Below are 18,688 nucleotides of genomic sequence, written 5' to 3' on the forward strand. Positions count from 1 at the left end.
TACTGCGCTGTAACGCGCCAGTAGTTCTCTTTTCGCCCTCCCCGAGAGAAAATCTGGAGGATCTCCGAGTGAAAGTGCCGGATCGGCATGGCATGATCGACATCACACCCTTCCAGGAACGACCACCCGTTCCTGGGGAGCGACCGCCACGGTGACGCTTCAGATGTGCAACGAGCGACAAGAAACGAATCCCTGCGCTCGTCAAGTTCGTATTTTGCTTTAGGCTTTTCGGTTTTGGGGGATTTGATGCGTCGGAGCGGGTGATTGGATCTGGGGGGTGTGATAGGGGGTCTTGCCTAATGGGGGCACGGTCGGATGGAAGGAAAGGCTTTAAAAGTCTATCAGTTAACCTAGGTAATTGTTTCAATCGGAGTACGCGGAGTGCGGGATCGGGAGATGCGATAGGAATTAAGCTTATTCCAGGCTGTGGCGAAGGAGACTACGGTAAATGGATAGGCACTGCGGCTGGTCTTTGCGGCATAGTTGTGAATGGCATTTGTATTCGGTGAAAAGCAATGCGGGGGGATTCCACGAGGTGATTCTTTATAAACAGCATGAGGGCGGACGCTAAGATTTCAAGGGGTCGAAATGAAGAGACACGGAAGTAGGAAAAAAAAGCAGAGAACAGCATGAGGGTGTTGTAGATCAGCGCATAGACGAGAGTAAAACAGTCAAGGCTCACAAACGCGCATGGCGATAGAGAATGACGGAGCATCGTACTTCTGCAGAGACTTCTCAATCTCGCATTGAATGCCATCTTTCCGACTGACCGAGCAAATACCATCCCCGGCCGGACGGCAAACGTGAGACTTGGGACATATCGGCCCAAGACAGCCAAGTCAGGCCACCCATGGCAGGTTGTCCGCCTCGTGGGACCAGTCTCTCTGCCGAGGAACTTCTAAAGAAGACAAATGTTCAGACAATTCAGACGCGTGCTTCTTCCTAGGCAATTCCCAAGGAGGGCACCATGCCTTGCTCTTCGCGAGCCTCGGCACCAAGTCTGTAAGAAACCTTGAATCGAATTTTCACCGAGTTGCCCTTTCCATTGTCGATGCCATCCAGGACCATCTCCTGCTTCACGCCATACTGCTGCTGCGGAGCAACTTCTCGGCCGGACTGTGGGCGAAGCTGTAGGGTATATGACTAGGGGACGAATTAGTAACGGACTTCAAATTTTCTCAAGTTTAGGAGATGAAACTTACCTTTTCCACTGCGACTTGGAAGTGCAGTTCGCCAATAGGCTGGGCGGTGGTGTTGGAGAAGACAGCTTGGATGTGAATTTGTCGTGGCGCACTTGGCACGCGACGAGCGACAAAGTCAATACGGAGCTGCGAGTTAAGCACCTGCACTTTGTTCGTGGAAGGCAAGACATTGCTCAGTGGAAGCGAGGATGCAAAGTCCCACTCGTCATCCTCGGCCGCCGGCGCTTGCCCCATCGCCTGCGGCTGTGGAGGTGGACTGACACCACCTGCCAAGTCAAGCAATGACGAAGATGGCGTGGGTGCGGCCTGGCCGTGAGGAGCGGGTGGTTGGAAGGCCCCAGATGTAGGCCGGGGGCTGGCCGATACCAGTGCTGCAAATGGATCGGCTGCCTGTGGAGGAGTCGCAGTCGATTGGGGCCGAGGCGAGATACCTGGGGCTGGGGTGGATGACTGAGAGCTGGGTCGGGACGAGCTCATAGATGCAAGGATATCATAGTTTGGTTTGAATGCAGCAGGCGCTTGCTGCGAGGGTTGAGGAGAGGCTGCAGGCGGAGATGGACCAGTCTGCAGAGGAGGGAATCCCACTGGAATTGGTGATTAGTGACTACGCTTCCCCCGAACATTGGAATCGTTTAAACTTACTACTGGAAGCCCCCAGAGAGATTCCACCACCAAGAACCGGGCCCTCCTCGCCAAGGGAGAGTCCGAGAAGGTCATTCTCCAACGCACTTCCACCCTGGGATGAGGACTCGCCATTGCCATTGGAACTCGGAGCTGGCTCAGGATCAAAGTCGATCAATGAGAGTTCATTGTTTGCGTTCTTTGAAACACCGGTCGTAGTACCCAAAGTACCCTTGGGAATTCTCGATGCCGCATCGAAGTCGCCCTTCCGCACCAGCTTGTAACGCTCAATTGTCCGGTGTATGCTGTCGTTGATTTCCAGTAACTTGTGAACAGCTTCCGGGTCTTCCGATTCTTCTTCACACATCTTCTGGATCTTGGGGTGCGCACTTTGCAGAGCATTGGCAAGCTCCTACAATCGAGCAAGTTAGTAAAAGAAAACATGCGCTCGGACGGGAGAGAGGGATTTCAGATCACTGACCTCAAAGACATCTCCTTCGGGAACGCTGTCGCCGGGCTGCTGGCTCTGCAACATCTCCTCCAAGATCTTAGCCTTCTGCTGCACCTTGGCAACTTCTTCTGCAGCCTTCGCACGGTAGTCGGTCTTGTGCCGGTTGTCATATCCAGCCATGACCTTCATTAATCGGTTAGCTTCCTGCAGGTCAGCAGGTGTGCCTCTCCGGATTAGCTCCTGAAGTTTAGCAGATTGTGCTTCCTTTTCTTCCTCCTCCATCTCCTCGGCCGAGCGAAGGTTCTAATCAACAAGCTATTAGTATAAGGTCTTGAATGTCTGCAATTGTTGAATCATAACACGTACGTCACTCGGATTCAAGACCGCCGCATCTTCCCGGCGAACCTCCGGGAATGCGTAGCCCTTATACAGAAGAAGACGGTGCATATCCCGGATAAAGCCCAGGTCCTCCTTGTAGCGCGATGTCTGACAAATGGTCTGGCGCCACTCCTCAATCGACTCCAAGATGCGATGTTGGACCCGCGAGGGGCGCATCGGCGGCCGCTCGGGGAATCTCCGCACCAATTCATTGAGGAACTCTTTTGTACTGATCTGTAGGTGGAAAGGGTACCCGCAGTTCTTCACGCAGATGTCGAGGAGCTAATTGTGTTGGAAAGCGAGCTGTCAGCTTCGTCCCGCGCGCCAGCCTGTCATCTCCACCCGAACTCGGGTCAACGTACCGCCAACGCCAACAACGCGATGTTCTGGTTCCGGGCATTGATAAGGTGAACGATCTCGACGGCAGCTTCTCGAGGTCTGTCAAAGAGACGGTAGGATTAGCATTGCGCAATCCTCTGAGATTTCGGCACTTCCGACTCACGCATTGCCTTTCTTGGAGTTGACCAAGTCCGCGACTTCGAGGTTCAGGGCCAGGTTGGGCTCATAATTTTGTGGATCGCAGGCATTCCCTATGTCATATTGAGTATTAGAGAACTGTTATTGTCGGCGCGAAGAATCAATGATGTAGGGGGTTCAGCTCACGGATTGCCCGCTGTAGCGGTGATAGCCCCGGCTCAGCATAGGCACCAAAGCGGTCCCTAGCCGCCATACGTGCGGAAGCAGCCTCCAGGATGACGGTGGGGGAATGGACAGGAAGGGTAATCGGATAATTTGGGATAGAGGAGCTGAGAAGCTTCTCGGGCGCAGTTTGATGTGGAAAGAAGGACTGCCCCCCGCAGCTGTGGGAAGTGGGTGTAGTTTAGATGGAGACCTGAGGACGGCGGGCGGAGTAACTTGCACGTGTGGCGCTTGTGCTTCGACTGGAATATTTTTTTTGAACTCCAACCCAACTCAGCGCCAACGCCTCAACGAGACCAAAATTTCCTCTGGTCTTACCTTAACGATTCTCCACAATGGTCCGTCATAAGAAAGACAACTTTTCGCGTGGAGGCAAGAAGTCCTCGAACCCCCGCCCCCGACCGGTGCCCCGCGGTGATGGCGATGACGCTACGCCCTCTTCGCGCCCAGCATTTAGAGCTGCTTGCTGGGATATGGGACACTGTGACCCAAAGCGATGCTCAGGAAAGCGTTTGATGAAGTTGGGGTTGATGCGAGAGCTTCATATTGGCCAGCGATTCCCTGGTGTGATCGTTTCGTATGCGCCCACCCCACCAGTTCTTCTCGTACCTCACCTACTAACAAGTGGATTATCAAGGCCTAATGCGAAGAAAGTTGTATCACCTGCCGACCGAGAACTGATGGAGCAACATGGTGCTGCAGTGGTTGAGTGCTCTTGGGTGCGAGTCAAGGAAGTGCCTTGGTCTCGTATCGGTGGAAAATGCGAGCGATTGCGTAGGTCTTTGCTGTTGCGCCAAAGAATGCACAGAGGAATCGCTTATGACTGACATTGTTGAATGTATAGTACCATATCTTATCGCTGCGAACACGGTCAACTACGGCAAACCCTGGCGTTTGAATTGCGTCGAAGCGCTGGCAGCTTGCTTTTACATTTGCGGACACCCGGAGTGGGCACAAGAAGTCTTGAAGAACTTCAGATATGGAGAAGCCTTCTTGGAGATCAACTCTGAATTGCTGGATCGCTATGCCGCTTGCCAGACCGAAGAAGATGTGAAGCGAACGGAGGAGGAGTGGCTGGCCAAGATTGAACAAGAATATGAAGAGAGCCGTGTTGAGGGGGCCGACGACATCTGGACAGTCGGAAATACCAATCGACAAACTGCAGCCCAAGAGTCTGGTGATGACGACGATGACGAGGACGAGAGTGGAGAGGAAGGTAGCGAGGAGGAAGAAGAAGAAGAGAGCGAAGACGAGGCAGATAAAGACCCGTTTGCAATTTCAGACGATTCCGAAGATGAAGAACAAATGGCCGAAATCCGACGCAAGATCCTTGAGTCTAAATCATTCAAGAACCCGTCTGCTTCAGACAAGGAGCAGCCTGAGAAGATTGCACGGCCAGAACAGCCGGTCTATGTGGATTCAGATGCCGAGTCTGGCTCTGCTGGAAGCGAAGACGAGGATTTCGACAACATAATCAACGCAACCACGGTCACGGATCGCACTGGTATCAAGGAGATTCAGCGACGGCGAGGCAAGGAGACTGTCAGCGCTTCATTTTCGCGAACTGAAATCTCCGCGCCAAAGAGATGGTGATGGAGAAGATGAGTTATATTGAAGTGCTGCTCTTCTAGCCTACACGGAGAAATGAAGTGTCAATATTTTAAATTTTTGGGATATACAAAAAGTTTTCTCGACCCTCACAAAATAAGGAGGCGTCTTTGAATGGCAGATGCGAATTTTCAGCTGCCATTTCCGTCCTGGTATCAAATGCGAGCCATTCCCTCAGCCCAGAGTTGGCCATCGCACATCATCACTGTTCCTCCCCCCCATCCTTGAAAGCCCGTCTCGATTGGATTGATGGGCAATACCATGCATCTCTCATCAATCAGGTTGGCTAGCACATCAACAGCCCCTTCTACCTTTAGTCAAGGTTATCCTGCGATGATTTTCCAATCTTGAAGTATCGATGTCGCTGCGCATCCCACAGCATGCCGATAGTCTTTTGAAATGTTCAGGCGAAATCCCTCCTCTCTTCTCCACAGGGTTCAATCCGGACCATATGAATCGAACTTATGATTTCCAAGAGACTCCAACACATTTTGTCGTGCAAATGACAGACTTCTTCGTGACCATGAGTACCATCCCTAGAAACCGCGTGATCCCCTGCGCTGGTCTCTGGTTATACACTTTGCCCGATTGCCATTCTCGGGCGTTCCTTGACATCGCGTGCACTCTTTTGAGCGATGCCTTGGCCATTCATGTGTCAATGAATGCCCGCTTGAGTTGTAAATAAATGGATTGATTTCATTGTAATTGGGAATTCCCGGGGATTTCGTTCGGCGGGTGTTCAATCGTATCCATGGTCGTGGAGACGGCAGAAGTGGTATTGATCGTTGGTTGTTCATGTTTCACGAGTGGGAAAAGAATAGTTATGTTATGGCCCGATTCTGATTATTCAAGGGTATAGAGAAATTGATCGCTATCATGTCTGTCTCCTGAAAAGGTTCTCCACAGCATTGAGAGATGGCGGGTGGTAGATATGCTGTTGGATGAAGGGATAGTCTTATCCCACCGCCACTCGCCTCATTGAAGGCGATAACCAACCACCACGACGACAATCAGGCGACGCTGCAAGGGTGGCGATCGGTGTATACTCACAGATTGGGTTCATGCAAGGGGACAGTCCTCTAGACCCTCGTGTTGGGAGTGTCTCGAACCATGATTTTATTCAACCAATCTAGGTGAAACATTGTCGATGAGATCCCTTGTTAGACCTATGCTATCTCAACGAAGGTCAGAAAGCACCGATATCTAGATGATTTGATCTCGTTCTTCCCAGAGAAGTTAGTGTCAGAATTCTGTGAAGGTGCATTAACGACTTCGATCTATATGATTGGCAAGCTGTTTTACCTGCTTCTTGGACAAGTATTGAATCTGTAGGTTGTCATTGCTAATGTGATGCGCATCTAGGTACGCCAAATTCTAGAGCTATCGATTCACAAAAGCGTTATGCTAGGGACGATGTCCACTAAAATCTTTCCTAGAGCTAGGGAAGATTGGTCAAATCGAGTATTCCACAGAAAGAAAGCAATGTTCCTCCCAGATATACACCTCCCGGATGACTTAGGCAAATCCTCTGAAACGGCTTTGGGTGAAACATACCGAGTTAACTCGAGCATAGTTTTAGAATAGTAAAAGATCAGTCTCACAGGTGCCTAGGTCGCGTGACTGTCGTAGAAATAAACCTCGTGGTAGAGCCACCCGCGCTTGAGCCATGTTGTGTAACTAACAAACCTTGCGAAACAGCCTTGTTGGCGATTGCGGGGAATGCTCCAAATCAGTCAGAACTGCCAAGCCTGTTACATTCTAGGAATAACAGATTCATGAGTGAGGTCATGGGTGTTCGTATTCACCCTATTAATCCTCTGCGATGCGTCAATCACCGGGCGGGTTGTATACTGGAAGTCCAGTCAACCCTGCCAAGCCACGTCCGTTCGCCTGACGCAGTCGAATGATGGCAGTCACCGGGGCACCCAACTGACAGAACGGGCTTGGCTTCAGGGTTCACAGCCTCAAAAGCCTCCCCCCTGCCAGTAAAAGAGCGATCAGGCGGGGAAAGAACCAACAACTAAGAGGATACGCTAAAGGGTGACTACTATCAGCTCGTCGGCGCTAAAAGCAGATCGTCTCCCGCTATATGATCCCCGCCGCTTCCCCTGATGAACACCTTCCAGACATTTATTTTTGACATGTGGACAACCTTCTAGCGGGGATAATTTGTCGAAAACGACCCCTGCATTAGTTGGATCTCTCACTCCCACCTTCTACCCATACATCAACAAATAGCCAAAACGGGTCACTCATTGCGAAAGAGGGTTCGAGGCTGGAAACGCATCATTATGGCGCAAGACCAGCCGGCCGAAGGTTCGGCCCCAACTCCCAAGGCGAGTGAAAATGGGGACGTAGACACGGATCTTGCACGACCAGCAGTGCAAGAGCGTCGCGGGTCTGCGTTCCTGAAATTCCTCTCCTCCTTGATGGGCTCAAAGAACCCGCTCGCCCATGCGGCGGATCCACAGAAGAACACCGTGTGGTTGCTGGATAACACGGCCTATCAGCCTGTCTCGGATACGTCGAATCAAGGAAACACTGCGCAATCATGGCAGGCCGAATTCGTTGTATGTATCTTCGAGGCGGAAGGTCGCAAAGATGTCGGCAAGCTCGTTGCTGCCATCGCTGATCATATCGGTATCGATGGGGAGTATGGCCGGGATGATCAGGAGACACGCGAGCGTATTGCGAAGCGTGTACAGCCCTTTCTGGATCAGGTCTCTCCCGCGCGCACGGTCAAGCTGGAAGTGATCATAGATGGAGTCAAACAGACGCATTCACTTGGTGGATCAGACCGTAACGGCATCATCAGCCAGATTGTTGATCTCGGCGCATCTGGAGTGACAGATGGCACGGTTATCCATCCACGAGCTCAGAATTTCAACGAGCCAACGGCGACGATGGAAACCCACTTCGCCGCACCCGAGGGTTGGATGGTGATCTCGGACATTGACGACACGATCAAGTGGACGATGACGCGCGAGCCAACGGGGATTCTTCGCACGACCTTTGCCGAGGAGCCCGTTCCTATCGCCGGTATGCCGGAGTTCTATCGGCATGTCCAAGACGAGTTGAAACCGACGTGGTTCTACCTCTCGGCCTCGCCTTACAATTTGTACCCATTCCTGCACCAGTTCCTGCACGAGAACTACCTGCCAGGAACGCTTATCCTGCGTGACTATTCTTGGATGGATATTAGCGGGCTGATCAAGTCCTTTACCGAGAATACTCAGGAGTACAAGGTTGATGGGATGGAGAAGATCCGGAGCTGGTTCCCGCGACGGAGGGTGCTTTGTATTGGGGATTCAACACAGAAGGATCCCGAGGCTTATGCGGAGATGTACAACCGTTATCCCGGGTGGATTCATGCTATCATTATACGGAAGGTTACTGATGTGGAACATATGGAAGAGAAGAACAAGCCGGAGAGATTTGAGGAAGCATTTAAGAACGTCCCGGCTTCCGTTTGGACCCTCTTTGAGGATACGAAGGAGCTGTATGCTTTTGTTGATGGGCTGGGAATGGAAGATCAGGCTTTGTAGATACCTGGGCTATTCCTATCTTATTGTATATACCTTGCATCTGAAGGGCGCCATTTCGACTATTCTCTCTAGCTTGAAGGGCCTTACAGCCGGAATACTAAGTAGATATGACCTAATAACTCTCGCATGTGAACTCCGAGCAGCTCTGGTGATAGTGGCATCGCGGACCTAACTTCCGTCATACGTAGGTAAACATGAGAACAATGGACTGCAATCTATGCATAGTTTAATGGAAGGGCAATTGCCCTGACTAGGAGTTGAGAGAAACAATGAACATCTGTCAGGCCTATCTACCCTCAAAATGGACCGAAGAGCATCGCGGAACGATTACGCCCCTGCATGGGAAGACAACGAAATCAGTCTGATACCAGCAGACAATGTATCACCATCAAGCTACACGGACAGCCAGGCTGCCGATATCCCCATGCCAACCTCGAAAAAAGACAAGCGGCCTTCAACGGCCAGCCTGCGTACACCAAGAAACGGCAAGCGGACATCAACATCGCTCAACGCCCAAAAGTTCGTCCCACTATCCATGCGAGCTCTCTATTACTCCGTCGAGCCAGTAACAGACTCGTCAATGGAACCGATCCCCGACGGACCTGCGAGTCCCAAGCCCCGCCGTTTCAGCAACCCGGGCACACAACTCGTTCTCGATGCAAATTTCCCAACGCCCCAGCCCTCGCCGCAAGAGTATCTTCTCAAGGTGCAGACGGCAGCGTTTTGTCATGACGAGATGCGTCTAGCGACTGCATTGAATCCGCAGAAGACTACGCCGCAGATCCCACTGCACAGTATCTGCGGGACCGTTATTAGCACTCCAACGCAGGACCTTGAACGGCCCGAAGGATCGAAGTTCAAGATCGGGGATACCGTTTGGGGCGTGACGAGTTATACTCGTGACGGTGGTGCGGCAGACTATGCTGTTGCAACGGAGTCGGAGCTTGCGCTTAAGCCTGCGAATATAGGTGCCCAGGAGGCTGCTGCATTGGCATTACCTGGGTTAACGGCGTGGCAGGCGCTGTTCCGGTATGCGGAAATCGATCCCGATGCGTCTGTGAATGGCAATGGAAATGGAAAGGGGAAAGAAAGCGAGACTGAATATGCCAATGGACATGGGAAGGGGAACTATAATGGGAATGGTCAGGGGAGAGTGAGTCCTCGGGCCAATGGTAATGGCAATGGTGGTAATGGGCAGAGCATGTTCAGAACGGACATATTTGGCGAGAACAACAGACAAGGCAATGGCAAGAGTCATGTGAACGGGAACGGGAATGGAAACGGCTATCAGAACGGCTACGCTGGAAAGAAAAGCATCTTTGCCAATGGGTATGGCAACGGCAGAAGCAATGGCAACGGCCCTAGTTGGTTGAGGAAGAGCGTGGATGGAATCAACAACCTCGTGAGGACTGCGAGTACGATTACCGGCGCAAGCGGAAGTGCGAATGGCAATGGCAATGGAAACGGTCATGAATATGGCTACGGCAGACGTCGTAGTAGTTGGCGAAGAGGAAGCGGCCGACTTCTAAGAAAACGAGGCTCGGAGATGAAACTGCGCGTATTGATCACCAACGCCCGAGACAGCGAAGTCGGTCGAATCGCCGTGCAGCTCCTTCGCGCAGAGAAGCTTTTCACATTTCCCGAGCGGCCGTGGATTTGTGTGACCTGTACAGCCATGGAAGCAGATATTGTGCGCGGGAGTTGGGACGTTGACGAGGTCGTTGTTCTCCCAAATATCCCCGAATATGATGAGTGCGACCTGGGGAAGGTATTCCGAGCCCAGCGATGGGAACCCGTTGATGTGGTCTTGGATTGCTCTGGAGGGGCTGTCTTTCAACAAGCCCATTCACCCGCGGTTGTTCAAGATGGAGGCGCAGTTTTGACGGCTGTGGATCCTTGGCCGGCGCAGGAACCGGATGTGTCTGATCCTCTTGATACTCTCGGCCGAAGAAAGCGCGGTATCAAGACAATGTTTGTGCCTGTGAATCCCGATGCAAACTCTCTGGCACGAATTGTAGAGCTCGTCGAGAGCAATATGGTCCGAGGGAGACCTGAGCAGGTCACAGATCTCATGCATGCGGATCGATTGTTAAAGGACCATGCCGTGGGCGCTGGCGCTGTTCGCCGAGGAGTGATGATGGTGATCCGCGTCAATTGAATGTTTTGTGATGGGGAAGGCCTTGCTTGAGCCCGGGGGAAAGAGTGAAGGCTAGGTTTTGTTCAATTTTTAGCTTGATATTCCTCAGCTCAATATGCTAGCAATCGAGTCATCAGGTTCTTGTACGGTCACGATTTGATAGACGCCCTCACAGCCCAAATTAAGCAGAAACAAAGATAACCGGGCAATAATACCAAAAGTCAATTAAAGATGGCCATGATAGAAGACAAGATCAGAACATAGAAAAGAATCTTCAAGAAGAGAAGGAAGGGGGAAAAAGGCTCAGTTGGGAAGTTTTAGTGTATGCAGGGGATTGATCGCATGCATCAAACCAAAAGCAACAAAGCCGCTGATGCTCAAAGTCGAAGGGTCAACAAAGTGCTCAGCAGAGGCTAAAAGGTGACATGGATCAGTTCGCACCAATGGTGATCTGTTAGCTTCACCCTCGAGACCTGCAATATCCCGAATTATCAGCGAAAAGAGAGAAGTATTCCCTCTCATTTTCCATCAAAGAAGACAAATTGAGTGAGAACATGAGCGGTGAAAAAGAGAAGAGCTAATGACCAGGAAGGTAGATCGGAAGCCCAGAAATATTCCATACAAGAATGAATTTTGATCAGACAGTTCAATATAACAAGAAAAAAAACGCTCTGCCCAATTCCAACCCACATGATGACAAACTACATGAGTGAACAGAAGAGAAGTAAAGTCCCCATGGAAATCGGAGAAGCCAGGACACAAAGTGTAACCCATGGAGAGATGGTAGAGAATGGAACGAGGTGGGGGAGATATAGAGGGGATAGAAGAAGGGAAAAAAAGGACACTGTATTAGACGCGACACAGTATATCCGCTTAGAGTAGGGAATCAAGTCTGGTGAAAACGCTCAGGCACGCCGCAACAATCTATATCATACGTTAGTGAGTTGGGACAGATTGGGTATAGTGGCCATAGGGAGGGCAAAAGACATACCTCCAACTGGAGCTCGCGATCCTTATTGCCTCGCTTGATCTCGTCGTTGATTGCCTGGGCCAGATTGGCTCCGATCGCCTGCGAACCACCAGCCCGGCGACCGAATGGCCATTGCGAGTATTCGGCTAGGAGCTCATCTACCTGGGCGAACGCTCTCTCCCGAGCCTCATGGCTCATGGTCACCAGGGCATTCTCCAGTACGTTGGCAGCATATGCAGCACAGACCATCGTCACCGTGCGAAGGTAGCGGAACTCGGCGTCCTCGGGCAGCCATGGGCTGGGAGAAATAATCACTGTGCGGTTGGTGCAAATGTTACGCACTCGTTTGTGAAGGTCGTCCTTGGCGCCGCCATCGGCTACCGGGTGTGTCGCCATGTCGAAAAGGAGGAAGTTACGTTTCTCGGTTCGCAGGATACCCTTATCCACAAGGCCCTTGGCCAATCGTTCGCGTACTTGTTTCAATTGGTATCCGATCTTCATCAGGTTCCAGGTCTCGCCTATATGGAGAGAATCACCGATTAGCTGATGTGCCAGGTTGGCAATACCCCCCTCCATTTTGTCATAGGACACATACCACTCATCAAGTCAATCCATGAGTTCACACTCATCTTCTCGCTTGATTTCATCATCTTCAGCGCCTCGTCCAGCAAGACTTCGCCGGTCAATGTATCGTCGACGACCTCGATGATGCGGTCAGCCAGGGGAAAGCGTCGCCGCGACGAATCCTTCTGCATGCTTATCCGGCCGCGGAGCGCAAGTTCAATAACGATACACCCTCGCAGGGCATAGGAGATATTCTCGTTCCAGAAGGACAAGTAGCCCTAGTAATCGCAAAAACAGTCGCGCGTCAGCATTTCAGGCTCCCCGATCGGCCAGCATATGCCCTTCTATTCCCTCTGTCCTCAATCTTGCTCACCTGTTTATCTTTCAGCCCCAGCAATAGTACCTCCTCCATAAGGGTGAGCTTAGGTTGCTTGCTTCGTTCTTCGGTTTCGCTAAGGTCGCGGGGGTCGAATGCGATCTTGTGACCATTCTCCGCGCTGGTGAATGAGGTCTCCGGACCGCGTGTATCCATCGCGGAACCGTTCCTCGAGACAGGCGATGATACACGGCTGTCATCTTGCTCGTCTGCGCCAGCGGCTCGACCGCCGCCTCGTCGGCGAGTCAAGCCCCCGGAGGACATGAGGATACCGGTTGAGGGGGCGGTGGGGGGGGAGGGTGGAGGATGGAGGATGGAGGATGAAAGAGAGACGGGGAGGGACCGTCACAGGACTGCTAATAGTTGTATATCCGTTTCCTCAATGACAGAAAGCCGATCTGCGTGCCGGTCGCAGTGGGCGTCAATTGTCCGTGTCGAAGAAAGATGTCAGGAAGTCACGAGTAGACCGAAAGTCTACCGTCGCCGCTTTCTAGAGTGGGACCGCTCGGCGTCAGGGGAAACCAGGGACCGAGTGGGTTTAGCAGACAGCCAAGGGAAAATATTCGAGGAATACGGTTGACCAATGCCTAGTGAATTCCTGGGTAGAGGAAAAATAGAAAACAAAAAAATTCCCAGGAAAGGAGAGAAGGTAAGCGTGTTTCGGGAAGGATGAGCGGGTTGGGATCGAAGTTAGTTCGGGCCAGGCGATGTGGCTCTTCTCGGGAGCATGACGGCGCCCGACAAGCAAGAGCCTCAGTACTACTGTACTCTATCTACTTCAGGTATACCTCCACAATCTGAGTGGCAAAGGCCTTCAATTCTAGTAGTACTGTTTATTGCATTTCGCTGCATTGGCCAGCATTCAATCTGCAGTTCCAGATTCTTTTTTTTGTGTGTCAGAACGCCCTCGGGGATATCGGTCTACTCCGATCGAGCGTCGCACTGTTGTATCTTTTGCAAATAGCGAGGGTATGAAGGAAGAACCTAAGTCGCACAATAAAGACGAGACTCAAAGTATACTCGCAAAATGGGGAACGAGATAGACAGAGAGAGAGAGAGAGAGAGAGAGAGAGAGAGAGAGAGAGAGGAGAAAGAAGCGGCAACCCGCTGTCTGATACTGCTTCAAAACTGCATTCAAGATGATATACACGATATAGAAGGATGAGAAAAAAAACACTGGCATGTATTTCAGCATACAGAGCAGCGCCTTAACCCACGAAGATACGCTCTCCAGAGCGAACTCCCCGGTGGACGCCACCATCCCGATTCATTTTCTATCCGACTTCCCAAACGATCGGCCCCCGAGGTTTTCAATTAAGTATTTAGTGAGCTATCCATCACATCATATATTAGCACCATCCAAATGCATGGGTAAATAGGGATCAGTGAACATACCATCGGGCTGGGCCTGGATGTACTCGACGGCCTTCTCAACTGTTCGCACACAATCACACGTTAGTCTCCGTCGCGCGATATAAGATATAAGATTCGACGTGGGCCACCACGGTCTATACTTACCACTGTGGATCTGGTCGGCCTCCTTGTCGGGGATCTCAATGCTGAACTCCTGTTGGCGTGATAGTTAGCAATCTGCGGGGCGGTAGTCTTTTCCGAGGGAAAGAAAACGAGTCGCATACCTCCTCAATGGCCATCACGACCTCAACGGTGTCCAGGCTGTCGAGACCGAGGTCGTTGGAGAAGTGGGAAACGCCGGTGATCTAGTAGTCATGGGTGTATCAGTACGTGTTGGTTACCGAAGTGCCCGGGTTTAACTCGTGGTGATGCCGAGGGCAACCGATGGGTAGATGTCGCGTCATCGAAACTGACCTTGCTGGCGTCGGAAACCTGAAGAGCACATGCAAGTTAATAAGCTGATCCAACATGAACTCGTGGATGTGTAATGTGCGATACGAGTTTCCACATTGAGAGTCCACAAAAATAACATTCTGACGCACCTTGTCGAAGTTCTTGAGCAGGTTGACTATCCGGCCCTCGATCTCATCCTTGGACAGACCAGCGGGTGCAGAGTAGAAGCGGATGCTCTGGGAGACAAGGCTAGGAGTGAATTGAGCAGCAATGGGGGAGCTGCGGATCTGGAAGGAGGCCGGGGTCTTAACGGCGGCACGGGGGACGGAGGCCCTCAAGGAGCGGACAATGGCGGAGCGGAACATGGTGAATCGGGAGTATCAAACGAGCACGAAGGCTTCGAGTCGAGCAGAAAGAGATCGGGGCGGGATGGTGGGGAGAAAAGAGAGAGGTGGATGAAGGGAGATGGACGGGAAGAGAGGGAAGAAGATGGTCGGAAGTGATGCTCCTGCGCAAAATCCTGCCGCCCGCCAATCAGCGCCCGGCAGAAATGAATGACCTAAGCCCCGAGCCTGCAAACACCAACTCCAACCTCAGCACCTCTTCCCCTACCTCCCCTCCCAAGCTACGACCTCCTTCAACCTCCACCTCCCCACTCTCCTTCCACTCAATCGCCTCTCCGCGTCCTCACAATGGCCACCTCTCGCTCGGTCGCCAGGCTGGTCGCCTACCGCCGGTCTCCCTTCATGCCGATCGGCTCAACCGCAAACTTCTCTTCCTCGGTGTCCCGCGCAGCAACCCCAGCGGGCCCCCCTCAGCCCGGTTTCCGTCTGCCCCCGCCTACGCGCTGGGATCAGGGCTCTGAGTCTTCTCTCGACAAGGCCAGCAAGTACTTCCTGATGGCCGAGATCTTCCGCGGCATGTACGTCGTGCTGGAGCAGTTTTTCCGCCCACCGTAAGTCACTCTCCCAGCGGCCGTGGACAGCCCAATTGCATATTGGACACGTCGAAACGGGTCAATTGAGCTGGAATCAACTGACAGGATGTCTCTCTCCGTTTTAGTTACACCATTTTCTACCCCTTCGAGAAGGGTCCCATCTCCCCCGTTTCCGCGGTGAGCACGCTCTGCGTCGCTACCCCACCGGTGAGGAGCGCTGCATTGCCTGCAAGCTCTGTGAGGCCATTTGCCCGGCCCAGGCTATCACTATTGAGGCCGAGGAGCGTGAGGACGGAAGCCGCCGGACGACCCGTTATGATATCGATATGACCAAGTGTATCTACTGCGGTTACTGCCAGGAGAGCTGCCCCGTGGACGCCATTGTGGAGAGTAAGTCTTTTTTTTTGGAAACCTGCGAAGGCGTTGAACAATGATCTAACTGTATCATGCTCTATAGCCTCCAATGCTGAGTACGCCACCGAGACCCGTGAGGAGCTCCTGTACAACAAGGAGAAGCTCCTCGCCAACGGTGACCGATGGGAGCCCGAGATTGCGGCCGCTGCTCGTGCCGATGCTCCTTACCGATAATCGAATCGCCCTCTTTTCACCGTCAATTAGTGCGGTGCTCAACACTCCAAAGATGCGAATGATGAATTAGGACCCGTGGAAGCGACACGGGTTCGATATCAGACCGCGCCAAATGGCGTACGTCCAAAATCTAGAAAAGGGCTTCCTACCTGCCCTCTCACCCCAGCACACCTTGTACATAACGAACCCTCGACCCTGTGTTATCTCTCTGTCGTACTAGTCGATTCCCAAAGGAAGTTTCCAGCTTCGTTCGGAAACCTTGCTCCTTTGTCATTTTTTTTCTCTTTTCTTCCCTATGTTCTGGAATAGCAGGTCTCTTTTTTTTTTTTTTTCTCCAATACTCAAATTTCATTAGCGATATATCTTCATGACACAGTAGTTCGGCTACATTCCAGCTCAATTTCTAATTTTGTCCCGACGAGAGACCGCCGCTGGGGCCTATATATATTCGGCTCCGGCTTCACGGCTTGGCGTGACCTCGGTACCTAGCTCTGGGCTCAGTTGAAGTCCAGGTTTTGAGGGTTTACCTTTAGATCTAAAATTTGATAAAGGAAACAAATTGGAAAAGGGTTGAACAAGATGTATTTGTATTCACAAATAAAAAATGGATCGCTACCCATGCTGACGTACATACAAGACATAACTGCCGCTGAAACACAGCGCAAACACCAAACACCAGAATCCCCGGTTGGATATTTCCCAGATCGATGTCTTAAAAACACTTTTTCTTTTTTTAAGTTGTGGGTATTCTCCAGCTTCTGCCGTCTTGTAAGGGACGGAAGAAGCTTGAAATGAAGGAGGAAAGGCAAGAAGGCTATGGGCAAGTAACCATAGTCTTTGAGAGAAAGGAAAGGTCAGAGGAAAGAGATTATTTCTTCTTGCCGCCAACCTTGGCCTTGAAGCTGCCCTCGAAACCGGGGCGAGCCTTCTTCTTGCCACCGCCGGAGGGCTTCTTGCCCTTGCCCTTGGTGCCCTTCTCGTCACGTCGCTTGCGCAGGTTCTCTTCACGCTTGGTTTGACGCTGTTCCTTCATGCGAGAGACGGTGTCGATGCGGTCTTTCCACTCACGCTCGGATCTCTTCTTCGCGGTCTCCTTGCGCTTGAGGGCCTTCTTCAATAGAGAGGTGTCGTCACGAACTCGTTCACCGTGGGCGCGTTTCTTGGCGTTCAACCAGGCATCCTTCTCCTCGAGCTCGGCACGCTTTTCCGGGTCCATTTCGGCGAGACGGGCCTTCTTGGCCTCTGCAGCCTTGAGCTGGGCGGCGGCATCCTTATCCTTGGGGCCGCGGGTCTTGGACTGATCACGGACGCTGGAGAGAGAGGAATCGGCGAGTTGACCATCGGCGAACATGACATGACCGAAAGAGAAGTTGTTGCTGGAGGATCCGACAGACTCGGCGGGGGAGCGAGGAGAGGCAAGCAGAGATCCAGAACCACCAGGGGAGAATCGACGAGCCATGGCCTCATCCTTTTGGCGCTGCTCTTCCTCCTTGGCCTTTTGACGCAGTTCCTTTTTGTGGGCCTTGCGCTGCTCAGCCTTTTGTCTCCGTGAGTCGATCAGCTCTTGACGGTTGCGTGCAGGCTTGCCGTTGAAGCCATCAGCGTGTCTCTTTGCTCGAAGCTCATCAAGACGCTTTTGCAAGCGTTGCTTGAGTTCTTCTGGCGTGGCCTTCAAGGCCTTGGGCTCGGTAGATTTGGCATCGGTGGCGGTAGAAGGGGGAACAATGGAGGATATGGAGGAGCTGCCTGATTGAGGATTCGAAGCATCGGGGGAGTTGCGGGTGGATGAGGCGGAAGAGGGGCCCTCGGGCTCCTCGTTGAATTCGAGTGAGAATCCTTCCTCGGCGACTCCGTCCTCGAGATCGTCGCCGTCCTCGTTGTCGGAGGCAGCAGGTTCCTCAGCGGCCTTGTCGATCTTCGATGTTGACTTCTCTGCAGCCGTGGAGGATGGCTTCTCAGTCTGTTGCAGTTTTTCCTTCTTGGCACTCTCCTTGGCCTTCTTCTTCTCCTTTTGCGCAGCCTTCTTCTGGGCCTTCTTCTCTTCCTTCAGCTTCTTCCGGGCCTCAGCGCCCTCTGACTTTGCCTTCGAAGCGGCATCCGATTTCTCAGTCTGCTTTTGCTTCTTGGCCTTTTCTCCCCGGTTGAGACCCTCACCGGGCAGTTCGGAGCCTAGTTCTTCACCGTCCGACGAGTCGCTTTCGAGAGATCCATCCTCACGCTTGCGCTTACGAGCATTTTCATCCATCACGTCTTTGGCGGTCTTGGCGGATTCGGGGTCCAACTTTGCACGCTTAGCCTCACGGGCTTGCTCTTTCGTCTGCTTTTTCCGTTTCCATTGATCCTGCAGGCGCAGACAGTCATTAGATAGGGAATCCTCAGAAATAAGAGAGACAGGAGGAAGAACGGCAAAATCGGGCAGAGGGGTTGATCAGAGAAGATCAGAGAGTGCACGTACACTGGTATTGTCGTCGCCGTAGTAATATTTGGCGGGGATCAAAGACAGTAAACCGTCGAATGCCTGCGCATGGCTGCGCAGTCGGTCCTGGAAGAAGTTAGTGAGACGGACCGACCGAAAGCGCTGCCTCACGAACCTCGATATCATCCATATTCCCTTGGAAAATCCCGAATGCTGAACTGAAGGCAAGTCGAAGTAACCGGTACGAAAAATTTGGGGGTGAGGAAATCTTGGCGTTCTCCGCTCGGCTCCTTCACCGCCCACGCACAACAAATTTTGGTCCGTCAAGTGGTCCGTGCTTGGCCGAGTATATACTAGTGGAGACGACATGGTCAGTTGTAATCTGATTGA

General features: G+C 52.2%; 8 protein-coding genes across 8 annotated transcripts; 4 read left to right on the forward strand and 4 right to left on the reverse strand.

Annotated features, from left to right (window-relative positions):
* Window positions 1–942: 942 nt before the first annotated feature.
* On the reverse strand, window positions 943–3,382 carry N7496_009950 (VHS domain protein; the record flags this gene model as incomplete). The annotated part of the gene is made up of 8 exons (XM_056702863.1): window positions 943–1,143; window positions 1,203–1,786; window positions 1,845–2,235; window positions 2,305–2,577; window positions 2,641–2,934; window positions 3,015–3,090; window positions 3,155–3,242; window positions 3,316–3,382. The coding sequence occupies 8 exons, from the start codon at window positions 3,380–3,382 to the stop codon at window positions 943–945; spliced, it is 1,974 nt and encodes a 657-aa protein (XP_056551863.1).
* A 304-nt stretch (window positions 3,383–3,686) lies between these two features.
* N7496_009951 (ribosome biogenesis TSR3 family protein) lies at window positions 3,687–4,944 on the forward strand (the record flags this gene model as incomplete). Its single annotated transcript, XM_056702864.1, has 2 exons — window positions 3,687–4,125; window positions 4,196–4,944. The coding sequence occupies 2 exons, from the start codon at window positions 3,687–3,689 to the stop codon at window positions 4,942–4,944; spliced, it is 1,188 nt and encodes a 395-aa protein (XP_056551864.1).
* A 2,306-nt stretch (window positions 4,945–7,250) lies between these two features.
* N7496_009952 (phosphatidate phosphatase App1 family protein) lies at window positions 7,251–8,504 on the forward strand (the record flags this gene model as incomplete). The annotated part of the gene is made up of 1 exon (XM_056702865.1): window positions 7,251–8,504. One exon carries the CDS (start codon window positions 7,251–7,253, stop codon window positions 8,502–8,504), a length of 1,254 nt encoding a protein of 417 aa, XP_056551865.1.
* Window positions 8,505–8,805: 301 nt separating this feature from the next.
* N7496_009953 (uncharacterized protein) lies at window positions 8,806–10,662 on the forward strand (the record flags this gene model as incomplete). The annotated part of the gene is made up of 1 exon (XM_056702866.1): window positions 8,806–10,662. One exon carries the CDS (start codon window positions 8,806–8,808, stop codon window positions 10,660–10,662), a length of 1,857 nt encoding a protein of 618 aa, XP_056551866.1.
* An 852-nt stretch (window positions 10,663–11,514) lies between these two features.
* N7496_009954 (GOLPH3/VPS74 family protein) lies at window positions 11,515–12,815 on the reverse strand (the record flags this gene model as incomplete). Its single annotated transcript, XM_056702867.1, has 4 exons — window positions 11,515–11,565; window positions 11,633–12,129; window positions 12,207–12,453; window positions 12,549–12,815. 4 exons carry the CDS (start codon window positions 12,813–12,815, stop codon window positions 11,515–11,517), a joined length of 1,062 nt encoding a protein of 353 aa, XP_056551867.1.
* A 1,058-nt stretch (window positions 12,816–13,873) lies between these two features.
* acpA (acyl carrier protein) lies at window positions 13,874–14,748 on the reverse strand (the record flags this gene model as incomplete). Its single annotated transcript, XM_056702868.1, has 6 exons — window positions 14,507–14,748; window positions 14,379–14,396; window positions 14,189–14,269; window positions 14,070–14,118; window positions 13,947–13,985; window positions 13,874–13,881 (listed from the first exon to the last, which is right to left on the reverse strand). The coding sequence occupies exons 1-6, from the start codon at window positions 14,720–14,722 to the stop codon at window positions 13,874–13,876; spliced, it is 411 nt and encodes a 136-aa protein (XP_056551868.1). The 5' UTR covers window positions 14,723–14,748.
* A 301-nt stretch (window positions 14,749–15,049) lies between these two features.
* On the forward strand, window positions 15,050–15,882 carry N7496_009956 (NuoI/complex I 23 kDa subunit family protein; the record flags this gene model as incomplete). The annotated part of the gene is made up of 4 exons (XM_056702869.1): window positions 15,050–15,312; window positions 15,420–15,471; window positions 15,555–15,684; window positions 15,752–15,882. 4 exons carry the CDS (start codon window positions 15,050–15,052, stop codon window positions 15,880–15,882), a joined length of 576 nt encoding a protein of 191 aa, XP_056551869.1.
* An 868-nt stretch (window positions 15,883–16,750) lies between these two features.
* Window positions 16,751–18,488, reverse strand: N7496_009957 (putative 60S ribosome biogenesis protein Rrp14; the record flags this gene model as incomplete). The annotated part of the gene is made up of 3 exons (XM_056702870.1): window positions 16,751–18,223; window positions 18,338–18,424; window positions 18,474–18,488. The coding sequence occupies 3 exons, from the start codon at window positions 18,486–18,488 to the stop codon at window positions 16,751–16,753; spliced, it is 1,575 nt and encodes a 524-aa protein (XP_056551870.1).
* Window positions 18,489–18,688: the final 200 nt, after the last annotated feature.

The sequence above is a fragment of the Penicillium cataractarum genome, assembly GCF_028827025.1.
Source record: "Penicillium cataractarum strain IBT 29864 chromosome Unknown utg000008l, whole genome shotgun sequence".
NCBI classification, from domain to species: Eukaryota; Fungi; Ascomycota; class Eurotiomycetes; order Eurotiales; family Aspergillaceae; genus Penicillium; species Penicillium cataractarum.